We start from the raw sequence: 19,542 nt of genomic DNA on the forward strand, positions 1-19,542 counted from the left end.
AGTTTCTGAGTGGGTCTGTCCATGCAGAGGTGTTCAGAAGAAAGCCATTTAATTGTCCTACAGTATAGTTGGGGCCTTGTTGTATATTCTTGTCTCTGTGCTTTTTGTAGTCCTCCTTCTCCAGGTGTTCCTTCACTTCCTCTTGGATGTGGTGCACTATGTCCAAGGCTGATGGATTGGAGGAGGATGTGAGTAGTTATGGGTGAAATGAGTGGGGGTACCCATAGTTGACAAAGAAGGGGTTATGGCCTGTGGATGCCTGGTCTGCATTATTATATGAGAATTTGGGGTATGGTAACAGTGAAGACCAGTCACCCTAGTGATGGTTGGTGTAACATCCTTAATATTGCTCTAGGATCTGGTGGATTCTTTCCATTTGGCAATTTGACTGAGGATGGTAGGCAGAGGACAGGTGCACATAGACTCCTAATATATGTAGGGGGCTCATGCCAGAAGTGGGCAGTAAACTGGGGACCCCAGTCAGAGGTGACATGATCTGGGAAGCCATGAAGACAGATTACATTGTTTATCTGGAGCTGGGCCATTTCCTCTGCAGAGGGTAAACCCAGGCAGGGAATGAAGTAGGTCTTTTTGGAAAAGCAATCCACCACTGTAAGGATAGTCATGAAATCACTGGATTCTGGCAGTTCCACCAAAAAATCCAAGGAAATGGCCTCCCATGACTGAGATGGGGTGTCCAGAGGTTGGGGGAGACCAGAGGTGTTTTGGCATGAGATCTTCATGTGGGCACAAACCTTGCAGGAAGAGACAAAGTCTCTGTTGTGGGGCACAGATGGGACTACCAGAAGAACTGGGACATTAATCATTGGGTTTTGTATTGCCTTAAGTGTCCTGCCAGGGCAGAGTCATGGCAGAGTTGAAGAGTCGCCATTCTCACAGGTCCTGGGGGAACACTGATGTAGTCCCTTATGAAAGTGATCCGCTCCTGGTTGCCTTGTGGTTCTCAGTCGATAATGGCCATCTTGTTGGATTAAGTTCAAGAGACAGAGGCAGAGTGGATGAGCGTGAGCAGATCCTGGCAATGAGTCGCAATGAAAAAATTATGGAACTTGAGAATGTGGGCTGCTTCTGGGCTGGGGCCTTATGAGTTGGAGCCATATCTCTGGGACAAGACATCAGGCTTGCCGTTTCTAGGTCTAGGGCGATAGGTCAAGATAAAGTTGAATGGGGAGAAGAACAGGGCCCACTGGAGCTGTTGTTGGTTTCAGGCCTTGGCCTTGCAGACACTCTAGTTTGTTGTGATGAGTAAACACTTGGACTAGATGATGGGCCCCTTCCAAGTACTGTTGCCTCTCTTCAAAGGCAGGCTTAATTGCCAATAGCTCTTTGTCCAAGATCTCATAGTTTTACTCAGCAGGGGTGAATAGTAGGTGATGGGGTGCATTGCTTGCGTCCATGCTTCTGGAAGAGGACTGCCCAAATACCTGTGCTCAGGGTATTGGCTTCCACAATGAAAACTTGCATCATGTGTGGGTGGACCAATACTGGAGAAGTAATGAAAGCAAACTTTAGCTGCTTGAATGTGTACTGGGCCTTGGGCAACCAGTGAAACTGGCCATTCTTCCACAATAGAGCAGAGAGGGGCTCAGCTTATTTTGGAAAATTCAAGATGAACCTCCAGTAAAAGTTTGTGAAGCCTAAAAAACATTGTAGGGTGATGCACATTGCAGGGGGCTGCCCAGTCGCAGACAGCCTGGACCTTGCATGGATCCATCTTGATTCCTTCCAGGGACAGGATGAAACCCAGGAACTCAGCTGAGGTCTGACTGGATGTGAACTTCTCAAGTTTATCATAAAGACTGGGTATAATAGTCTCTCCAGAACTGTAAGGCTGTGAATGGTGTGTTGACCAGATCATCTGAGAAGATCAATATATTGTCTAACTGACCCAGTAGGTCTTATAGCGCATCGTTAAGGCTAAGATTTTATCACGCATATTTTTAGTAAATGTCACAGACAGGTCATGGGCAATAAAGAAAAATTCATGGAAGCCTGTGACCTATTCGTGACTTTTACTAAAAATATGCATGGCAAAATGGGGAGCTACTGGCTCCCCACATCACCAGGGGGGCCTGGCTCAGAGCTGCAAGATTCCCTCACTGCCTGTGGCTACCAGCTCAGGGCACCCCGGCCACCTACGGTGGTTCAGAGCTCCAGGGGACCACCACTGCTGACTGTGGCAGCCCAAGAGTTCCAGGGTCTCCCACCGCCCGCAGTGGCTGGGAGCTCCTGCGGGCCCTGCAGCCCATGATGGCCGGGAGCTCGGGGTCTCCCTGCCATTTGGGAGCTCTGGGGCACCCCTGCCCCTCATCCCGGTTGGGAGCTGTGGGGCACCCCTACTGCCCTCTGTGGCTGGGAGCTTGGGGCCCCCACAGTTCCCAGCCACCATGGGTGGCGGGGGACCCTGCAGCTCCCAGGCACTGGGAGCTCAAATCACGGAGGTCTCTGGGAGTCACGGATTCCATGACCTCCATGACAAAATCGCAGCCCTACACATTGGTAATGTAGTGCTGGAACATTGCTGAGGCATTAGTCAGTCAAAGTGGCATGACTAAATCTTCAAAGTGGCCATAGCAGGTCTGAAAGGCAGTTTTCCATTCGTTTCCTTCTTGGATATGGACAAGACTGTTGTCAGGGTTCCCTCCCCATTCTGAACTCTAGGGTACAGATGTGGGGACCCGCATGAAAGACCCCCTAAACTTATTTTTACCAGCTTAGGTTAAAACTTTCCCAAGGCATAAATTTTGCCTTATCCTTGAACAGTATGCTGCCACCACCAAGTGATTTAAACAAAGAACAGGGAAAGGGCCACCTGGAGTTCCTATTTCCCCAAAATATCCCCCCCAAAACCCTTACACCCCCTTTCCAGGGGAGGCTTGAGAATAAACAAGATGAGCACAAACCAGCCTTGGATTTTTAAGACCGAAAAAACCCAGTCAGATTCTTAAAAAACCAGAACTTTATTAAAAGACAAAAAAAAATATAAGAGAACAACTCTGTAAGATCAGAATGGAAGATAATCTTACAGGAAGTCAGATTCAAAACATAGAGAATCCTTCTAGGCAAAACCTTAAGTTACAAAAAGACACAAAAACAGGAATACACATTTCCTCCAGCACAGCGAATTTCACAAACCAAAACAAAGAAAACCTAATCCATTTTCCAGATAGATTACTTACTAACTTTACAGGAGTTGGAGGGCTTGCATCCTTGATCTGTCCCCGGTAAAGGTATCACACAGATAGACAAAAGCCTTTTCCCCCCCTCCAGATTTGAAAGTATCTTGTCCCCGCGTTGGTCATTTTGGATGCCAGCCAGGTTACCTGAGCTTCTTAACCCTTTACAGGTAAAAGGACTTTGCCTCTGGCCAGGAGGGATTTTATAGCACTGTATACAGAAAGGTGGTTACTCTTCCCTTTACATTTATGACAACTGTAAACTCCCCAGAGATTCAGTTTAGTGAATATGTGGGTGACCCCCATGCAATCTAATAACTCAGTGTTTAGGGGTAGTGGGTAACAGTTCTGGGCTGTTATCTGATTTAGGGCTCAGCAATTGACATAGAGGCAGAGGCTGCCATCATTTTTGTATGAACAGGACTGGTAATCTGGGTAATTATTAGATAATCTGCTTTGATCTGTTTGTTATCACTTCTAATCACTTAAAATCTTTCTGTAGTTAATGAACTTGTTTTATGTTTTATCTGAATCAGTGGGGTTTTGAGTAAAGTGTTTGGGAAAATCTCAGCTCAGCTAGCAAAGGCTTAGTGCATATCTTTCCCACATTGAGGAGGAAGCAAACTATATTAATGAGCTTGCGTTGTACAGATCCCTGTGCAGTGCAAGATGGTATAATACTGGCTGTATACTCCAGCTGGGGTGCAAAGCTGGGGAGCTGGAAATTGGCTGGTGCTCCATTATTGATCTAAGAGTGGCTTAGGTAAAGCACTCGGGTAACTCAGTTGGGTGTGTGGCACCACCTGCTGTCGTGTTTGGTGATAACAGGGCCTGGCGAGGCTGGCTGAGTCACCAGCAGAGCCATGTGAGAAAGGCAAATTTGTCACCATCAGAGATCCCTTGGCATTGGAGGATGATTGTCTTCCATAAAATGATAGCCAGTTGTTGCTGGAGGATCCACAGGAGACTGATCTGGGATCCCCAGCTCTTGGCATTATTGGGGCAGACATTTCCCAGTGGAAGGTGTGGATCTGGATTGTTGAGTCAGGCTGCAGCATGTTCTTTCCTCCTTTTCGTTTTCTCCATTGCCTGTTGTCTTTGTTGGATCTGGAAATACTGGGGTCCTTGCCCCAAGGTCCATTTCCATTTTGGTCGGTCGAGGGCTTGGGTTTCCCATGAGTTTATGTCAGTATTGCACTGGAAGTTACAGCCCCAGGATTAAAGTTCCCCCAAGCCAATGGCTCAGCAGGGCAGGTGCAGTTGTGACATCTCTGTTTCATAGCCAACGGTACACAGGAGAGGGATGTGCCAGGATCACGTCCAGCTGCCTTTGGGTGCCCTAACCCAATGGATTGAGTACCCGTTTTGCAGCTGGGTGAGCTAGCGGTGGCCTTTCATTGTGAGACTGAGCAAGAGCCAAACCCACAACTTTCAGGATTGTAATCAAGCATCATGACCACTCAGTCACCACAGTGCCAGCATGCTGAGACATCATGGTGTGTTTGTTTCCATGGCAGTGCTAGCGTCTCCACGCCCTACCCCTGTCTTAGCCATGAGGGTGGATCTGGTTGTCCTTGATGGGAAAATGACCAAGCTAGGATTCATTCTGTCCTACTTCCGAGACTCCAACTCCTCTGGTCTTTTTGCCCTTCTGTCTCTGGCTCCGCTGCACTCTCCCCTTCCTGGACTCTCCCTTGGTTTTCTGCTTTCTGGAATCTGATCCCTGCTGGGCCTTCTCCTTTCTGAGGTTTGTTTTCCAGGGCTCATGTCTTCAGCTCTGCTCTCTGCTGGGCTCTCTGGTGCTGAAGAGATCCCTCATCATGGTGACAGCGGAATCATTGAGAGTGATCATGACCTCATTGTGTGGATGATCTTCTTAAAGAGCGCAGCATTTCCTGGCCACCATGAGGGCTGTGGAACTATCCAAGTGGTTGTTGGCTCAACTCATACAGCTGGGCACATGCTGTATGTTTGGGCTGGCAGCTGTGGGGAGTCTTGAAATGATTCCTTTGTTGGCAGGCCTCAGGCTCAACCTCAACAAGTCAAACCTAGTTCCCTCTTAGTCAGTGCAGTTCATGGGGGCAGTTCTCGATTCAAAGGCAGAGAAAGCCACCCAGCCCTCTACAGCCAAGCCCTCAGACACCACAGGACATGCTCTGAGAGAACGTCTGGCATAGAAACCTGAACACACTTAAAACCAAACAAGGACACTCCCTCAGCAAAGTCGATCTCATCATGGAATCATCATCCAGCTACCCTGAGAGAACCTGCTTCAATACAGAAAACTGCCCCCATGATTACACAGCCCGGGTTGTCGCCTACCACCCTACACTGAAACTTATATGGCGTATCATCAAACAGTTACAACCTGTCCTTGATGGGGAGCACATCCTGAAAGAAATCATTCCCAACCCCCTTCTCCTGCCTTTAAACAATTCCCAACTTTGCCAAGCTCATCATCAGAAGCAAACTCCCCACAGACTAGGACCCCCCAACTCAAAGCAGCACCAGCCCCTGCTCAAACAGATGCAAAACCCGTAGACAGATTTCCACTACTACAATGATCAACACCTCCTGTTTGACTGCTCACCCACCTGCTGTGAGGTGTAGTTGAATTCATAACACAGATTATGAGCAGTTTTCTCTGGACACAAATACATTGATTCAGAATCAAAGTCTATATACATAACTCATAATAATTATTGAATTTAGAACATTACATGCTTTCATAAAAGACCTTATGTGATGCTGTATGGGATATGTGAGACACTTTATATTATTATTAATACCAATATTATTAAATTGCAATGAATCATGCCAGATATGTCATGCAAGGTGTCAGTGGAAATGTGCGATTTGCCAAGTATGATAGGCTTGTTTATATGTTTGTATCACCTTTGCATTGTGAGTTATAGATATACAGGGTATATCTATATTTCAAAACTTGTGCTGTATTTCTGGGTGACACCCCCAGACAGACTGGCATCATCTCTGCCTAGCCTGTTCAATGGCCCATCAAGGGTCATCAGCTGTACAAAGAACCCATTGAAAGAAGCAGGGGCTACACCTTAGAGTCAGCAGGACTTGTAGGGGCATGCCTATTCACTGGAGACTCCAAGGTTTTTCCATGCCATGTGCTATGAGTTGTTGTTTGGGACAAAGGAAGTACAAGCCGCGTAGCAACGGATATATAAAGGCAGCTGCATCATCTCCATTTTGTCTTCAATCCTGCTTCTCACCTCTGGACTCGCTTCTCTGCAAAATGAAGCTCTGAACAAAGGTCTGAATGACCAATCCAAGTTTTGGATGATTCCAGAGGGACTTTCAAGCCAGCAAACTCACCAATACTGCTAAGAACCTGATATATGGACTTTGAAGTCTCTGTATGTATGTGACTGCTTTACTATTGAACAACGCTCTTCCTGTTCTTTCTTTTTTCTTTATAATAAACCTTTAGTTCTAGGTACTAAAGGATTGGCTGGCAGTGTGGTATTTTGGGTAAGATCCAAACTAACATTGACCTAGTAATGTGACTGACCCTCTGGGTCAGAAGAACATTTTGTATAGTGAGCAGAGGTTTGAAATAACTTTTCACTGTGCTGGACCTATGTGCTAATAGGAAGCCATAGAACTGGAATGCAATAAAGGGGTCTGTGTGATTTCTTTTTCAGCTTCTTGATAACCAGTGGTGGGGATCAAAAGCACAGTTTGTGATGGTTGGTGAATATAACTACAGTGTTACCCACCAGTTTTGGGAGAATCAGCTCTCCTTTTTGCAGCCTGCCCTGACCTTGGCATTTTCAGTGAGGGCTACCCTCGGCACCCCGGTCACATCTTACTTGGTATGTTTTTATAGTCTAGTAACAGTGTATACAATCAGAGGAATTTAACTGCTTATTTTGGGAGTTTAAACCTTCTTTTCTCTTCTTGGAGTGTCTGGACCCTGATTGCCACAGGGGAATCTTCAGGGAATTTACTTGCCACAATCAAAGAAGCTTCTACTGAGCACCTGTGAAGTGCAGTTTTCCCAAAGGCTTATACTCTGGCCAACTTTGGGCTGATTTTCACTAGGCTGGCAAAAGGCACATCCCTGACCCAAAGCCCATCCCAGCTCCACGCCGTGGCGGGCTAGAGCAGTTCAGCTAAAATGTTGTTAGAATGGCATCACATGAGGAAAACAATGTTCTTGGTCTCACAAACCGCTGAACCATTTGGCTGAAAATAGTAATGACAAAAAAAAAAAATCCGCCATGAGGTAGACAGCTGGCATGGAAAACTCTAGCCCAAAGGGTTGAAGTCTGGCAAAGTTAGATGGAGCTGAGAACAGGGTCTTGTCGTAGGCAGTGTGAGGCAATAATAATTGGGAGCACAACCAGCCCCACCTATAACAAGGGGAGGGAGCTGAGCCTAGTGGATGGAGCATTGGACTGGGGCTCAGGAGACCTACGGTCTATTCCTGGCTCTGTCAGTGGATTGCTGGATGATCTTGAGAAAGTACATCTGTGACAGATGCAGAACTACAAAGACAGGAACTATTCAAAGACTTTTGTATCAACTTTATCCGTGTGATCTGTACCTGTAGGGGCTGGCTAGTGATTGTATTCCTGGCTCCATACATGAAATAAAAGTTTTTTCCCAAGGAAACAATGACATCCGGTGGGTAATTAATACAAATCTCCAACACAGAAACAATGCCAGTAACAAGGCTTGTGAAGTTTGGCCCACCTGGGGAATATCATTGACTCGTCTGACCTGTTCAAGAGGCATAAGAAAAAAAAAGTAACGATACTGTATAAAAGATAAGCCTGATCAAAGGAGGGTCTAAGAACTGACTTGAATTGGTGACCAGACAGGACCAGTGGCAGAATCTGAAGTACTTAAAAACCTGACATGGTCACCCTGGGGGCAGTGGTGAGCACCAGCTGAGCTAGACCTCGGATACTCTGTTTATTGGGTTCAGAGACATTTGCTCAGAAATGCTTTTGTTGTGAATAAACGGGACTTTGCTTTCTGAGAGCTGGCTGGTCAGAGAACAGGGCCACAGAGTGCTAGCTAAGGGCTAGGTGTTCGTAATGAGAACAGTGCCTGATCCTGACTGGTGCTCAGAACCTCTCAGCCCTCTCTGGGTCGCAAGGGGAGTAAATCACACCGAGACCCCAGCCCACTTCACTTTCTTTATTTGCATCACAGATGTTCACAGCTGAGGCCAAAATTTATCCTCCCAGGGAGCAGCTGTGCCTGGAGCAAAGTAGCATTGTTCACTGGGGCACGTCAGCCTTTCTAGACTCAGCAGTAGAACAACAGCACTGCGGATTCAGTCATCTCCTTGGATATACTCCAGTACTGATGGGTCCCCACAAGCCAGAGAAGCACCATCCCCATTGTACGGGGGAGAATTGAGGCACAAAGACTAGGTGACTTGCCCTAGGTCACACAGGGGGCCTGTGGCAGGGCAGGGAATGGAGCCCAGGGCTGCCAAGCCCTACACTAGCACTTTGACCACTGGGTCATCCCCCCTATCTAATCCCCATGTCCATGTCCCCCACCTCCCCATGTGCATTCGACCACATTCTAACGCATCCTCTCTCCCCAGCAGGTAGCTATTGGCCATGGAGAAGGGGACCCCACCTTGTAGTTGTCACTGGTGGAGCCCGCCGTGGAGCCGAAGATGTTGTAATTGGCCCAGTTGCCCTCTCCCTCTGAGTAGTTGCCGTTGCTCCCCTGCTGGCTAGACCAGCGATCGCCCGTGGGGCACTTGCCATAGGCATTGTTCTCATGCACGCTGGCCACCAGGGTCCAGCCACCCCCCATGATGGTCATGTCGCAGAAGGTCTGGTAGGTCTCGCCGTTCTCAGTGCGCAGTGTGTAAATCCCATCTGCAGGGAGCGGGATGGGAAGGGGGAGTACTGAGCTGGTCAGCCAGGGCCAGGGAAAAGCCCCCTCGGAGCCAGCCATTAAATGAGAAACACGCCCAGGTGAGGAGCTTCTAGTGCACTGCAGCAGGACACAAACCCGGAGTCACTGGAGCAGGACGTGCCCCTGCACCCGGGAGCAGAGCAGCCCGATTCTCAGGGACACTAAAGCCCCCTTGGCAGCGGGAAGTGAGTGCAAATTACAGGGACTCCCAAAGGATGGGTCCTGAGCCTTTCCACACACAAGCTGTAGCACTTTAGTGATACCAGTGTAGTTACAGTGCTACAACTCCTTAGTCTGGACACAACTTATACTGGCTTAAAGGGGTTTATACTGGGCTAGGGAAAGGGAAATAGACTATCCCTGTCTAAGGCAACTTTCTCCCAGTATAACTGTGTTCACACTGGGCCAGGATTGGTATCGGTATATCAGGAAAAACCATCCCCCGCCCTGACACAGTGACACCGGGACAGAGGCCGTGCACAGACCAGGCCTAAGTATAACCGAGAATCAGGCCCGGGGGCAATTTGTACTAAGGAAAGGCCCCAGGCCTCATTCAGAGCTCCCTACCCCTCCTGATGTCCGTGTCCCCGCGCTGTGTCCCTCCTTTGGGCCTGAGCCTGCCGTGACTCGATCTGGGGGCTGCACGATGGGTGGAACTGAGCCAGGCAAAGAATCTGCCTCCCACTGGCTACGCCCGGACTGTCAAAGGGGCTGAGCACCCGCCCTGGCCTGGATGTCTCCTGGCACTGGAGGGGCTCAGCCCCAAAAGCAGCCTCTGGCCTCCCTGTCTGAGTCCTGCACGCCCTTCCTCCAGCTGAGACTCACACCACGGTCCATGGGGGGAGGAGGGGGGGAGATTTTCAGAGGCATACGCTGGGCAATGGGAGTTGGGTGCCTCTGTGCCACTTGTGCCTCTGAAATTCTCTGCCAGGGGAGACCAGCTGGACCCTGATGAGGCAGCAGGAGCCCTGATGAGCTTTTCTCTGCCGGCAGCTGCTGTGCATGGCGGGGGCCTAAGCAGCAGGGCGCTGGCAGAGAGCTGAGGTCTCGTGTCGCTCGTTTGCATTGTAAAAATCACCAGCGGGGCTAAGACAGCCTAGCACCCGCCCCAGCAGGAACAGGAACACTGGCCGGATCCATTTCAAAGGCTTATTGGGCTATAAAGTGAAGTTTCCTTCACCTGAGGAGACAAGGAAAAGCAGAACCTGGGACTCGTGGGGATCCTGACTAAGAAGTAGCCAACCACTGCTGGGAAAGGAAGTTTGGTCGGTAAACGCCTGGAACAAACCTTGTGAGGTTACGTCTTTGCCGTTAGAAAGTGGAGTTTTACTTTTGTTGGTTGGGAGTCCTTTCTGTCTGGAGCCCGTCTATGGGAATTCATTTAAAACCTCTCTCGCTTTACTCCAATCAACTGGTTTGACTGTTTATCTAACCCGACCCCATGCTTTGACTGAACTGAGGTGCTTGTTAGCTCCAATCAAGATAGTTCCTGTCCTGTGCAGTGCTGGGGCCGTGCACTGCGGAGAGACGTCTCCACAGAGCTCGGGGGCCGGAGTTCACTGAGTTACCGGCTAGGCGAGGTTTAGGCTGGGAGAGCCCTGAGGAGTTTGCTGGCAAGGCAGACAGTCTGGACCAGGAGGGAGCTGTCTCACAGCCAGCCCTGGTAATGTGGTTCCCCACTGTGCCCACAGGCAGACAGGTGCTCCTGCTTCCAGCACAGAGCTGCCCGGGTGCATCTGAACCGACTGTACCCAGCTGTAGCCTTTACACTGGGTCTGGAGCAGACACCCAACAGAGGCAAAGCAGCTTCCGCAGATCTGGGGATGTCGCCTCCGCACTCAACTCCAGCCCCGTCCCGGGTGGCTTTAATTCCCTTGCAGCTGCAAGGCAGGTTCTGGTAGCTCTGGCCACTCTGGGAGCAGGACGTGTCTTTCCAGTTGTCCAGCAGGTCATGGACAGCGAGTTTCAGTTCAGCAGCACCCACGCTCTTGGCTGCACAGTGGGTGACTTGGGGTTAGTTAGGAGTTTTCTCTGTTACTATGTATGGGGCCAGAATGGCTTCAAAGTCAAACATTTTATACTTAGATTGTCAGCCATTAGGGGCTGTTCTGGGTTTGTACAGTGCCTGGCACCACAGGGGCCTGGTCCAGGACTGGGGCACTAGGCACGACCGTAACACAGAGTAATAAAAGTAATACCTTTAGGTGCCCACTTCTGCAAACCTGGGCTCCAGGATATGGACAGAAGAAATTCACTGGAGCAGGTTCCTTGTGAGCTAGGGGTGGACGGAGGCTGCCTGCCAGTTAGGGTCGTTATTTCCTCACTTGTGTATCAGCAAAGCCTTCCCTGTAGCAACCTGCCCAGCTCTTCCCCTGCACGTATCACCCGAGAGGCAGGGTCAGAGTTTGGGAGAATTATGCCCAGAAGAGGAAAACTAAACAGCCACTTACAGCAAGGGGCCACCCTAGTCACTGAGATGAGGAGCAGCAGAAGAGCGAATTGCTTCATTGTTGACTTTGCAGCGGGAAAAACAGTAAATCATCTGGTTAATAGCCAGGCTGGGGCTAGTTAGTGTCACAGAACAGGGGGCGGGGGTGGCTTCTCCCTAAACCTCCTGCTCCCAGGGCTGTGGGCTATGTTGGCTCTCTGCATAACCTGCCCATAGCACTAACACCCTGCAGCCCTTGAGTTCAATGTGGGTTTGCCAGAGTGGGGATGGCCTTGCAGTGACATCCTTGGAGCAGTTTTCATCTTCAGAACCCACTGAGGGCTCAAAGATGGCTCAGTGATGGGCTTGTGGGGTGGGAAGCTCAGGGGAGCCATGCTGGGAGGGGAGCACCGGGGGAGTGCTTCACGGGGCACCGGGAGGAATCCAAGTCGCATCATGTGCACAGAGCAAGCCCTGACCCTGCACTCCCTCTGCTAATTGAGCCTCACATTGCCCCTGGAGGGTTGACATTTTGACAAATGACATTAGATCATTTTGCAGATGGGAAAACTGAGGCAGACAGAGCCTGACCTGAAGCCCATTGAAGTCAATGGAATGCCTCACACTGGCTCCAGTCAGTGCTGTGATTAGGTCCAGGGAAGGGAAGCGAGGGGATCAGTACCCAAGTCCCATCTCAGACTTTTTTCTAGGAGTCTCTCCCTTTGCTTTGCAGCAGAACTGACGCCAGCACATTTCACTCATGCTGTGGAACCTGTACGCACACGGCCCAGCCACACCGTCATGAGCCCAGCCAAAGGGCCCTGCAGCACAGTTACCCAGTGCTAGAGGGGGGCTTGTTAAGGCTCAGATCAGGAGAGCTGGTGATGGGCTCTCTCTGGGCTCAGCTCCCCAGCTGTAAAATAGGTGAGAACTGTCCCTACTTCACTGGGTGCTCTGAGGATAAGTCCATTGAGGCTCATGTGTGCTGGGGACCCAGACGGACCCATGCTGATGCTATGTAATAATAATGTCCAGAGCTATTCATGAGTGGATCTCAAAACACTTTACAGAGCAGCTCAGTAGCATTATCCTCATTTTACAGATGTAGAGAAACCAACAACGTCTTGGGCTTTTTAAAGCAACTATTTTTCGTGTTGATATATCACAACTACTGCTACGTGACATCACTGAGGAACATATTAAGGGGAAGGGTCAGGACTCACCTGCTCCCTTGTTCCAGTGTTGCTGAGGCGTATAACTGCAGATTTCAGCATCAGAAGCTTCTGACCAGAGAGACAAAGCTATTCCTCTGATGCACCAATCGCAAATCTAATATTTATACAGAGTGGAGCCACTCAATAAAAGCAAACACAACTTACAAATACCAGAACTCTCCAGCCAGGTATGCAGGAGCTGGGCAGAGGGTTTCCAGCAAAAACATTAAACAGGGTCAAATCTAGTTCATGTTTTAGGTACCTTAATGTATTGCCTTTCAAAACAACCTCTTCCAGTCCAGCCAGGAAACTCCGGGTTGATGCAATAGCACAACAGGCCTGACATTACTGCATTATTACTGATCATTTGCATACTGTGGCTGAGTGTTGATTCAGCTGGTGGAGTTGAATGGTCCTGATTAAGCCAAGAAGGAAGCTGGAGCTCTGTAGATCTCCATGGCTATAATAACAAGGCAGGTGAAAGCAGGAACTTTGCTATTTAGGTTTCATTGAAACAGTGTCTCTGCCCTTTGTCATAGCTCTGGAACAGTCCCCGCAAGGACTCCTTCAGTGCACCAGACCCACTTTAGGGTCACGCTCTCACTAAGCGAAGCCACTTGGCTTCACCACCACCTTAGGCCGAACCTTGGAGCCTTCAGCATCCCTGTGTCACACCGTGAACTCCGTTCCACAAGTCCGCCTGAGTTGGATACTTGAGAGAGACTTGAACACCCAAAAGGAGCAATGCACCCCCACCTTTGGCATGTGCAGTGACTCTCAGCCAGCATGGTGAAAGCAGCAGGGTTTATTAACTGTCTGGAACATAGCATGGTTAGCCAGAGAACAGAGAGTTACAGCCTGGTCCATCTGGGTCAGCCCAAAGCACAGAGACCTCGGACCCCACTTCAGTCCCAGTCCAGGAGCATCTCTTGCTTTTAGCAGCCCACCCTTAACATCCCCATTGGGCCCCTCTTCTATACTTTACTTTTGTCCCTGGCATTAGTGCAAGAAGGGTGGTACTCTCCAGTACTCAGTACCGGCAAGAGATTTTTAGGGGATACGGGGTACCGGAAAGACTTGGGACTCCAGGGGTGGGGCCTTAAAGGAGCAGAACGCAGCTAGAGAGGATATTCATTCTTTATATGGCTTTAACAGCACAATGCATATGCTAACAAATTTAAACAAAGGCTTTGTTTAAGTTTGTTAGCATATGTATTGTGCTGTTAAATTGGTCAGGTCTGAGTCCTCAAGAGGGGAGGTGGTGGCGTGGAAGGTGTTTAAACAGTGTTTTTGATTCTGTTTCTCCCCATTGGTCTGAATTATCCATGACATTCATACTGCATCACATCAAGTCCAAATCATTAGAAGAATACCTCTGCTTGCACTGACCAGAGGATGTTTGGGTTCTGATGTCAGCCCAGTTCTGCAGCCTGACAGATATCAGGTGTTATCCCCAGTGTATATAGAATTCTTCTTTGCAGGCAACTAATCTAACATGCATTTTGCTAACTGGAGTTGGAGCAGCAAAACAAAGAAAACAAATGCTTCGTTTTCCAGCTTTGTGGGTGAGAGAACTATAAGTGAACCAGCTGCCTCAAGAATCTGCCAAGAAGTTTGCTGAAAATATGTTCCTCATCTTAGCAATGGAGCTAAGAGTCTTAGCCTAAGACTTATCACACATCCGCCCACCTTTATTCAAATGACGCTCCTTCTGATCTGACAACTCAGGCATTGTCAGTTTCATCTAGAACAATTTACAAACTTGAAACCTAATCCTGTAAACCCTTAATCATTTGATCAATCCCATTGAAGACAATGTAACTATTTGCATGTCTTTGGATCACTTTTGTGGTAAGAGTTTCAGGAATCCTTTCTGTTCCTATAAAGGAAGTTGAATCTCCCATTGAAATGCAATGTTTGGGTACAATACCATAATGCAGTTTAGGATACAGTTCTACTTAAAATTTGTCTTTTAATAAATCATACATATTTTGAAATGGCTCCTCACCCAACTCCCATATTCCATATAAACAGACTGAAATACTACATATTTTGGGGGAAAGTGAGTAGTTAAGCATGTTGATGTTTGTATATACAAATACCCATTTCATCACGGTACTGGAAAATATAGCTGAACTTAATTTTCTATGGAATTTGAAGAAAGTTTAACAGCCCCAACTGTTTTCTGTGTTAATCAGTATGAACCTGAAAAAATTACATGCCTTCTAAGAGAAAAGAATCAGTCCACACTTACTGAAAAAAAAATCCTTCCAGCTGGTGTTCAGAAGAGTGTTACAAGACACATACATAACCTCATGAGCAGAGGGCAGAGAGGAGACCCTCCCACATTATGACCAGCAAAAAATAATAATAATAATAATTAATAATAAAATCTCAAAGAGGCAGAGGGTCACAGATTTGCAAACCTAAAAACCTGTGTTATGCTTTAAACCACCTCAGCACATACCAGGTTTATGAACATTAAAAAGTTAACTGCAAAGGAACATAGAAACCTATTAACCTGAATGTGTGCCAGTCAGTCTGCCCTCACTGACTAAAGGTGCAGTCACACCTGAACAGCTAAAAATTAACCTTGCCCTTTTAAGCTAAACGGAGTCATGCCACTGGCTCCATCTCTGTTGTAACATAACAGATAACAAAAGTCCAGTGGGGCATGGTGCAACACATAGGCTCTCAGATACGTGGTGTGATTTTTCAGAATCTCTTTTGGGAATAGTCATGTAGGTGAAATAGCTGGTACTTATGATTATGTTATTTCTATGCATGTATATTCATCTTGGTATCTGAAGTTATGAATATTAGCGATGTTTACTATGTGTTTGCTCCTGTGGTAACGCCCACAACGTATTTAGCCAGCACTTGAAGGGACAAGTCAAGTTGAATGGCCCATTAAGGAACACTTAGCTCACAATGGACCCTGGAAAACACCTGTCTACACTTAATGGACTTTTTGTGAATGTTCTAACTAGAATATGGGTGGGGGTGATGGACATGTAACTTGCCCATGTGACCCCAAACACCATCTTTCACAGTGAGAACAAATTTCCCTTTACTTGGCACTTGGCAGAAACTATAAGGCCCTGGCCTGGAAACGTATCCATTTTGCCTCTTTCCTGCTTTGGCTTCTTTCCTGCTCCAGCCTCTGGACTATGAACATGTACTAATGGGGGCATTCTAACCAAGGGACTGAGGACTTTAAGGTAATCTGGAGCTTCATATTTCCTTGATCCTTTGCAGAAGGATTTATGAGTTGGATATGGTACAGAGACTGTTCTAGCCTCATTGATTGCTGATTACTCCCTTGCAATGGACAAAGATCAGATATCTGCTGACTTTCTCACGAGTTAGAAGCCTTTGATACCTGCGGTATAAGCAACATAGCCCTTGCTTGCGTGGTTTTGTTCTTTCCTCTCCAACTGTCAAAGCCTATTCCCATTGAACTCAATAGCAAAACTCCTTTTGATCTCAGATCAAAGGATTTGGCTCCAAGAGATCAGAGAATGTGATTTTGATCAATTGCTTATCTATCCAGAGACAGTTCTCATGCATGTTCTGCCAGGCTGATTTTGATTGCCCCTCCTGTATGTCATGCTGAGGAAAATAATAAAACAATTTGGGCTGTAGTACTATCAAGATGTACATGGCACACACAGTTCTATGCCTCTTTTCCATCAAACCCAGATGGTGCCGCATCTTTGCTTTCCTAGTGCCTGGTGGAGAGCAATACTTAGATAAAGACAAGCTGGCAGAAGCTTAGTTTGGACATAAGGGAGGCTCTGATAGTGTGTTAAGGGAAAGTGGGGTGATTGACCTTCCTATCCTTCTTTCATTTAAGAAGTTTTCAATTTGGGTTGCTGCTGGGTCCTCAATGACTCCTGGAAGTACAGGTAGGACCAGGGGCCCAAAGCATCATTTTACAACTGCATCTGTTTAAGAGATGCAGTTGTAAAATTTTAGACAGGTAAGGGGGGTGTCAGAGGGGATGGGGAGAGCATGTGGGCAAGGCAGGGAGGAGTCACATGGAAGGTCACATGGGGAGGTCACGTGCCCTCCCTTGTGTCCCTCCCATGAGTGCAGAACCAGCAAGAAATGATTTCTACTTGCACCACTGGTTCCTGGGCAAACATTGTCGCCTGACCTCACCTCCTTAGCCCTTTGTTCTCCAGCTGGTCACACCTGGCTGGCTTCTTGTAGAGCCATCTATGGTTTTTAATTACTAGGTTCCAAATGTCTGGGCAATTGGAATGGCCATTGTCTTCTCGGACTCTCAATGGGCTTGGGGCCCCAGGCTCCAAACAGCTAGACATCAGTCTTGCCTGTATTACTGGGTCTCTGCAAAGAGCAAACAACCTTTTCCCACTACCTAGTTAACCATGCACCACATAGGGGAAACTGAGGCACACACAATATTAATACAAAATATTATGGAACATTCCCACACCATCACATACTTGATATTCAGAAATGACTCCGGCCACTAAGAACAATCAGAAGAACCTATTTAATTTGTCATTTTTCATCTTTCAGTTAGAATGGTTCACTTTTGCACAGCATGTGTTATCCCCAGATCAGAAGTGCTGTGCTTTCCAAAAGCAATCAGCATCATTATCCTAATTTACAGAGAAAAACTGAGGCACAAAGACTGGAAGGGACTCGCCTGAGGTCACCCAGCAGGTCGATGGCAGAGTTGGGATTGGAACCTAGATCCCCTGGCTTCCACTCCCCACAGGATCACACAGCCTCCTCTTTGCCATACAAGACCCTTTCTGCTCCAGTCCCCACTGTCCACTCACCAGCATCCCGTAGTCCCATGTGTCTCAATGTGTGGGTTGTGTCAGTGCCCCATTGTGACAGAAAATGCCAGTGTTCACACCCTACAGACTATTGTAAACATGTCTGTGCAAGGTATGCCTTGTGAGGTATCATTTAAAACCTGATAACTTGCTGATCAGTAATATGGCAAAATGCACGTGGCAGCATTATATGTAAGTTATGGACATACTCTGAAATCATGAGTGAAGTGTGTCTCCCAGATTAGTCCGAGGAGAGGCTAAACAATTCCTCAGAGACAAAGGGCAAACTGATGCCTCAGCCATCTGTCAACAAGGCTGATGGACATACCTGCTAAGTGGCCACTCTTTGGCGAGGAAGTGGGCAGGGACAAAAATCTACAGCGTAACAAAGAGACAGTATGAAAGTTTCTTTCTCCACCAGCCTGCCTATTGCCTGGGTCCCCATTGGAAATGCTACTCAAAGGGGGGGCAGGACTATAAAAAGAAGGGGCAGGCACCCCAAGACACCCCTCTTCTCTCTCCCTGTCTGTCTCTGGCATCATATCTAAGAAGACAAAGGAGAACAGCCGTTGGACTCCAGAGGAGAGCTCCTGACCTGAGAGTTTGGTCAGTAATCTGCTGGAGCATGTGGCAAGAAACTTTGCTTGAATCTAATACAGTTTGGTAAATTAAACACTAGTAAATGTTTTATCTTTATTTTTTCTTGTAACCATTTCTGATTTTGTGCCTCACTGCTTGTACTCACTTAAAATCTGTCTGTGGTTTTCTTCTAATGGCACTCCTCACAGCTTTAAACTATGTATGTACAATGGAGTTCCTCCCAGTTTACACCAGAGTTCCTCCTGGTTTACAGTGGAGTATTTACAGGTTTCAGAGTAGCAGCCGTGTTAGTCTGTATTCGCAAAAAGAAAAGGAGTACTTGTAGCACCTTAGAGACTAACAAATTTATTTGAGCATAAGCTTTCGTGAGCTACAGCTCACTTCATCGGATGCATTTCGTGGAAAATACAGTGGGGAGATTTATATACATACACAGAGAACATGAAACAATGGGTTTTATCATACACACTGTAAGGAGAGTGATCACTTTAGATGAGCCATCCCAGCAGCAGAGTGGGGGAAGGAGGAAAACCTTTCAGGGTGACAAGCAAGGTAGGCCATTTCCAGCAGTTAACAAGAACATCTGAGTAACAGTGGGGGGTGGGGTGGGGGCGAGAAATAACATGGGGAAATAGTTTTACTTTGTGTAATGACTCATCCATTCCCAGTCTCTATTCAAGCCTAAGTTAATTGTATCCACTTTGCAAATTAATTCCAATTCAGCAGTCTCTTGTTGGAGTCTGTTTTTGAAGTTTTTTGTTGAAGAATAGCCACCCTCAGGTCTGTAATCGAGTGACCGGAGAGATTGAAGTGTTCTCCAACTGGTTTTTGAATGTTATAATTCTTGACATCTGATTTGTGTCCATTTATTCTTTTACGCAGAGACTGTCCAGTTTGACCAATGTACATGGCAGAGGAGCATTGCTGGCACATGATGGCATATATCACATTGGTAGATGCGCAGGTGAATGAGCCTCTGATAGTGTGGCTGATGTGATTAGGCCCTATGATGATATCCCCTGATTAGATATGTGAACAGAGTTGGCAACGGGCTTTGTTGCAAGGATAGGTTCCTGGGTTAGTGGTTCTGTTGTGTGGTGTGTGGTTGCTGGTGAGTATTTGCTTCAGATTGGGGGGCTGTCTGTAAGCAAGGACTGGCCTGTCTCCCAAGATCTGTGAGAGTGATGGGTCATCCTTCAGGATAGGTTGTAGATCCTTAATAATGCATTGGAGAGGTTTTAGTTGGGGGCTGAAGGTGATGGCTAGTGGCGTTCTGTTATTTTCTTTGTTGGGCCTGTCCTGTAGTAGGTGACTTCTGGGTACTCTTCTGGCTCTGTCAATCTGTTTCTTCAGTTCAGCAGATGGTCACCCAT

General features: G+C 47.5%; 1 protein-coding gene across 1 annotated transcript; it reads right to left on the bottom strand.

The window, feature by feature from the left end:
* Nucleotides 1–7,361: 7,361 nt before the first annotated feature.
* Nucleotides 7,362–12,938, bottom strand: LOC122457424 (intelectin-like protein). The gene is made up of 5 exons (XM_043502279.1): nucleotides 12,765–12,938; nucleotides 11,564–11,627; nucleotides 10,956–11,105; nucleotides 8,826–9,073; nucleotides 7,362–7,412 (listed from the first exon to the last, which is right to left on the bottom strand). Exons 1-5 carry the CDS (start codon nucleotides 12,813–12,815, stop codon nucleotides 7,362–7,364), a joined length of 564 nt encoding a protein of 187 aa, XP_043358214.1. The 5' UTR covers nucleotides 12,816–12,938.
* Nucleotides 12,939–19,542: the final 6,604 nt, after the last annotated feature.

Source organism: Dermochelys coriacea, chromosome 24, assembly GCF_009764565.3.
Source record: "Dermochelys coriacea isolate rDerCor1 chromosome 24, rDerCor1.pri.v4, whole genome shotgun sequence".
In the NCBI taxonomy this organism is placed as follows: domain Eukaryota; kingdom Metazoa; phylum Chordata; order Testudines; family Dermochelyidae; genus Dermochelys; species Dermochelys coriacea.

What these genes read in the sequence shown, in the direction of transcription:
- LOC122457424 (XM_043502279.1), bottom strand. Translation starts at nt 12,815, where the DNA reads ATGCTGAAATCTGCAGTTATACGCCTCAGCAACACTGGAACAAGGGAG. An exon ending in ACACTGGAACAAGGGAGCAG is followed by an intron (nt 11,628 to 12,764) that starts GTGAGTCCTGAC and finishes CCCGCTGCAAAG; the next exon opens with TCAACAATGAAGCAATTCGC. An exon ending in CACCCGGGACGGGGCTGGAG is followed by an intron (nt 9,074 to 10,955) that starts TTGAGTGCGGAG and finishes CGCTCCCTGCAG; the next exon opens with ATGGGATTTACACACTGCGC.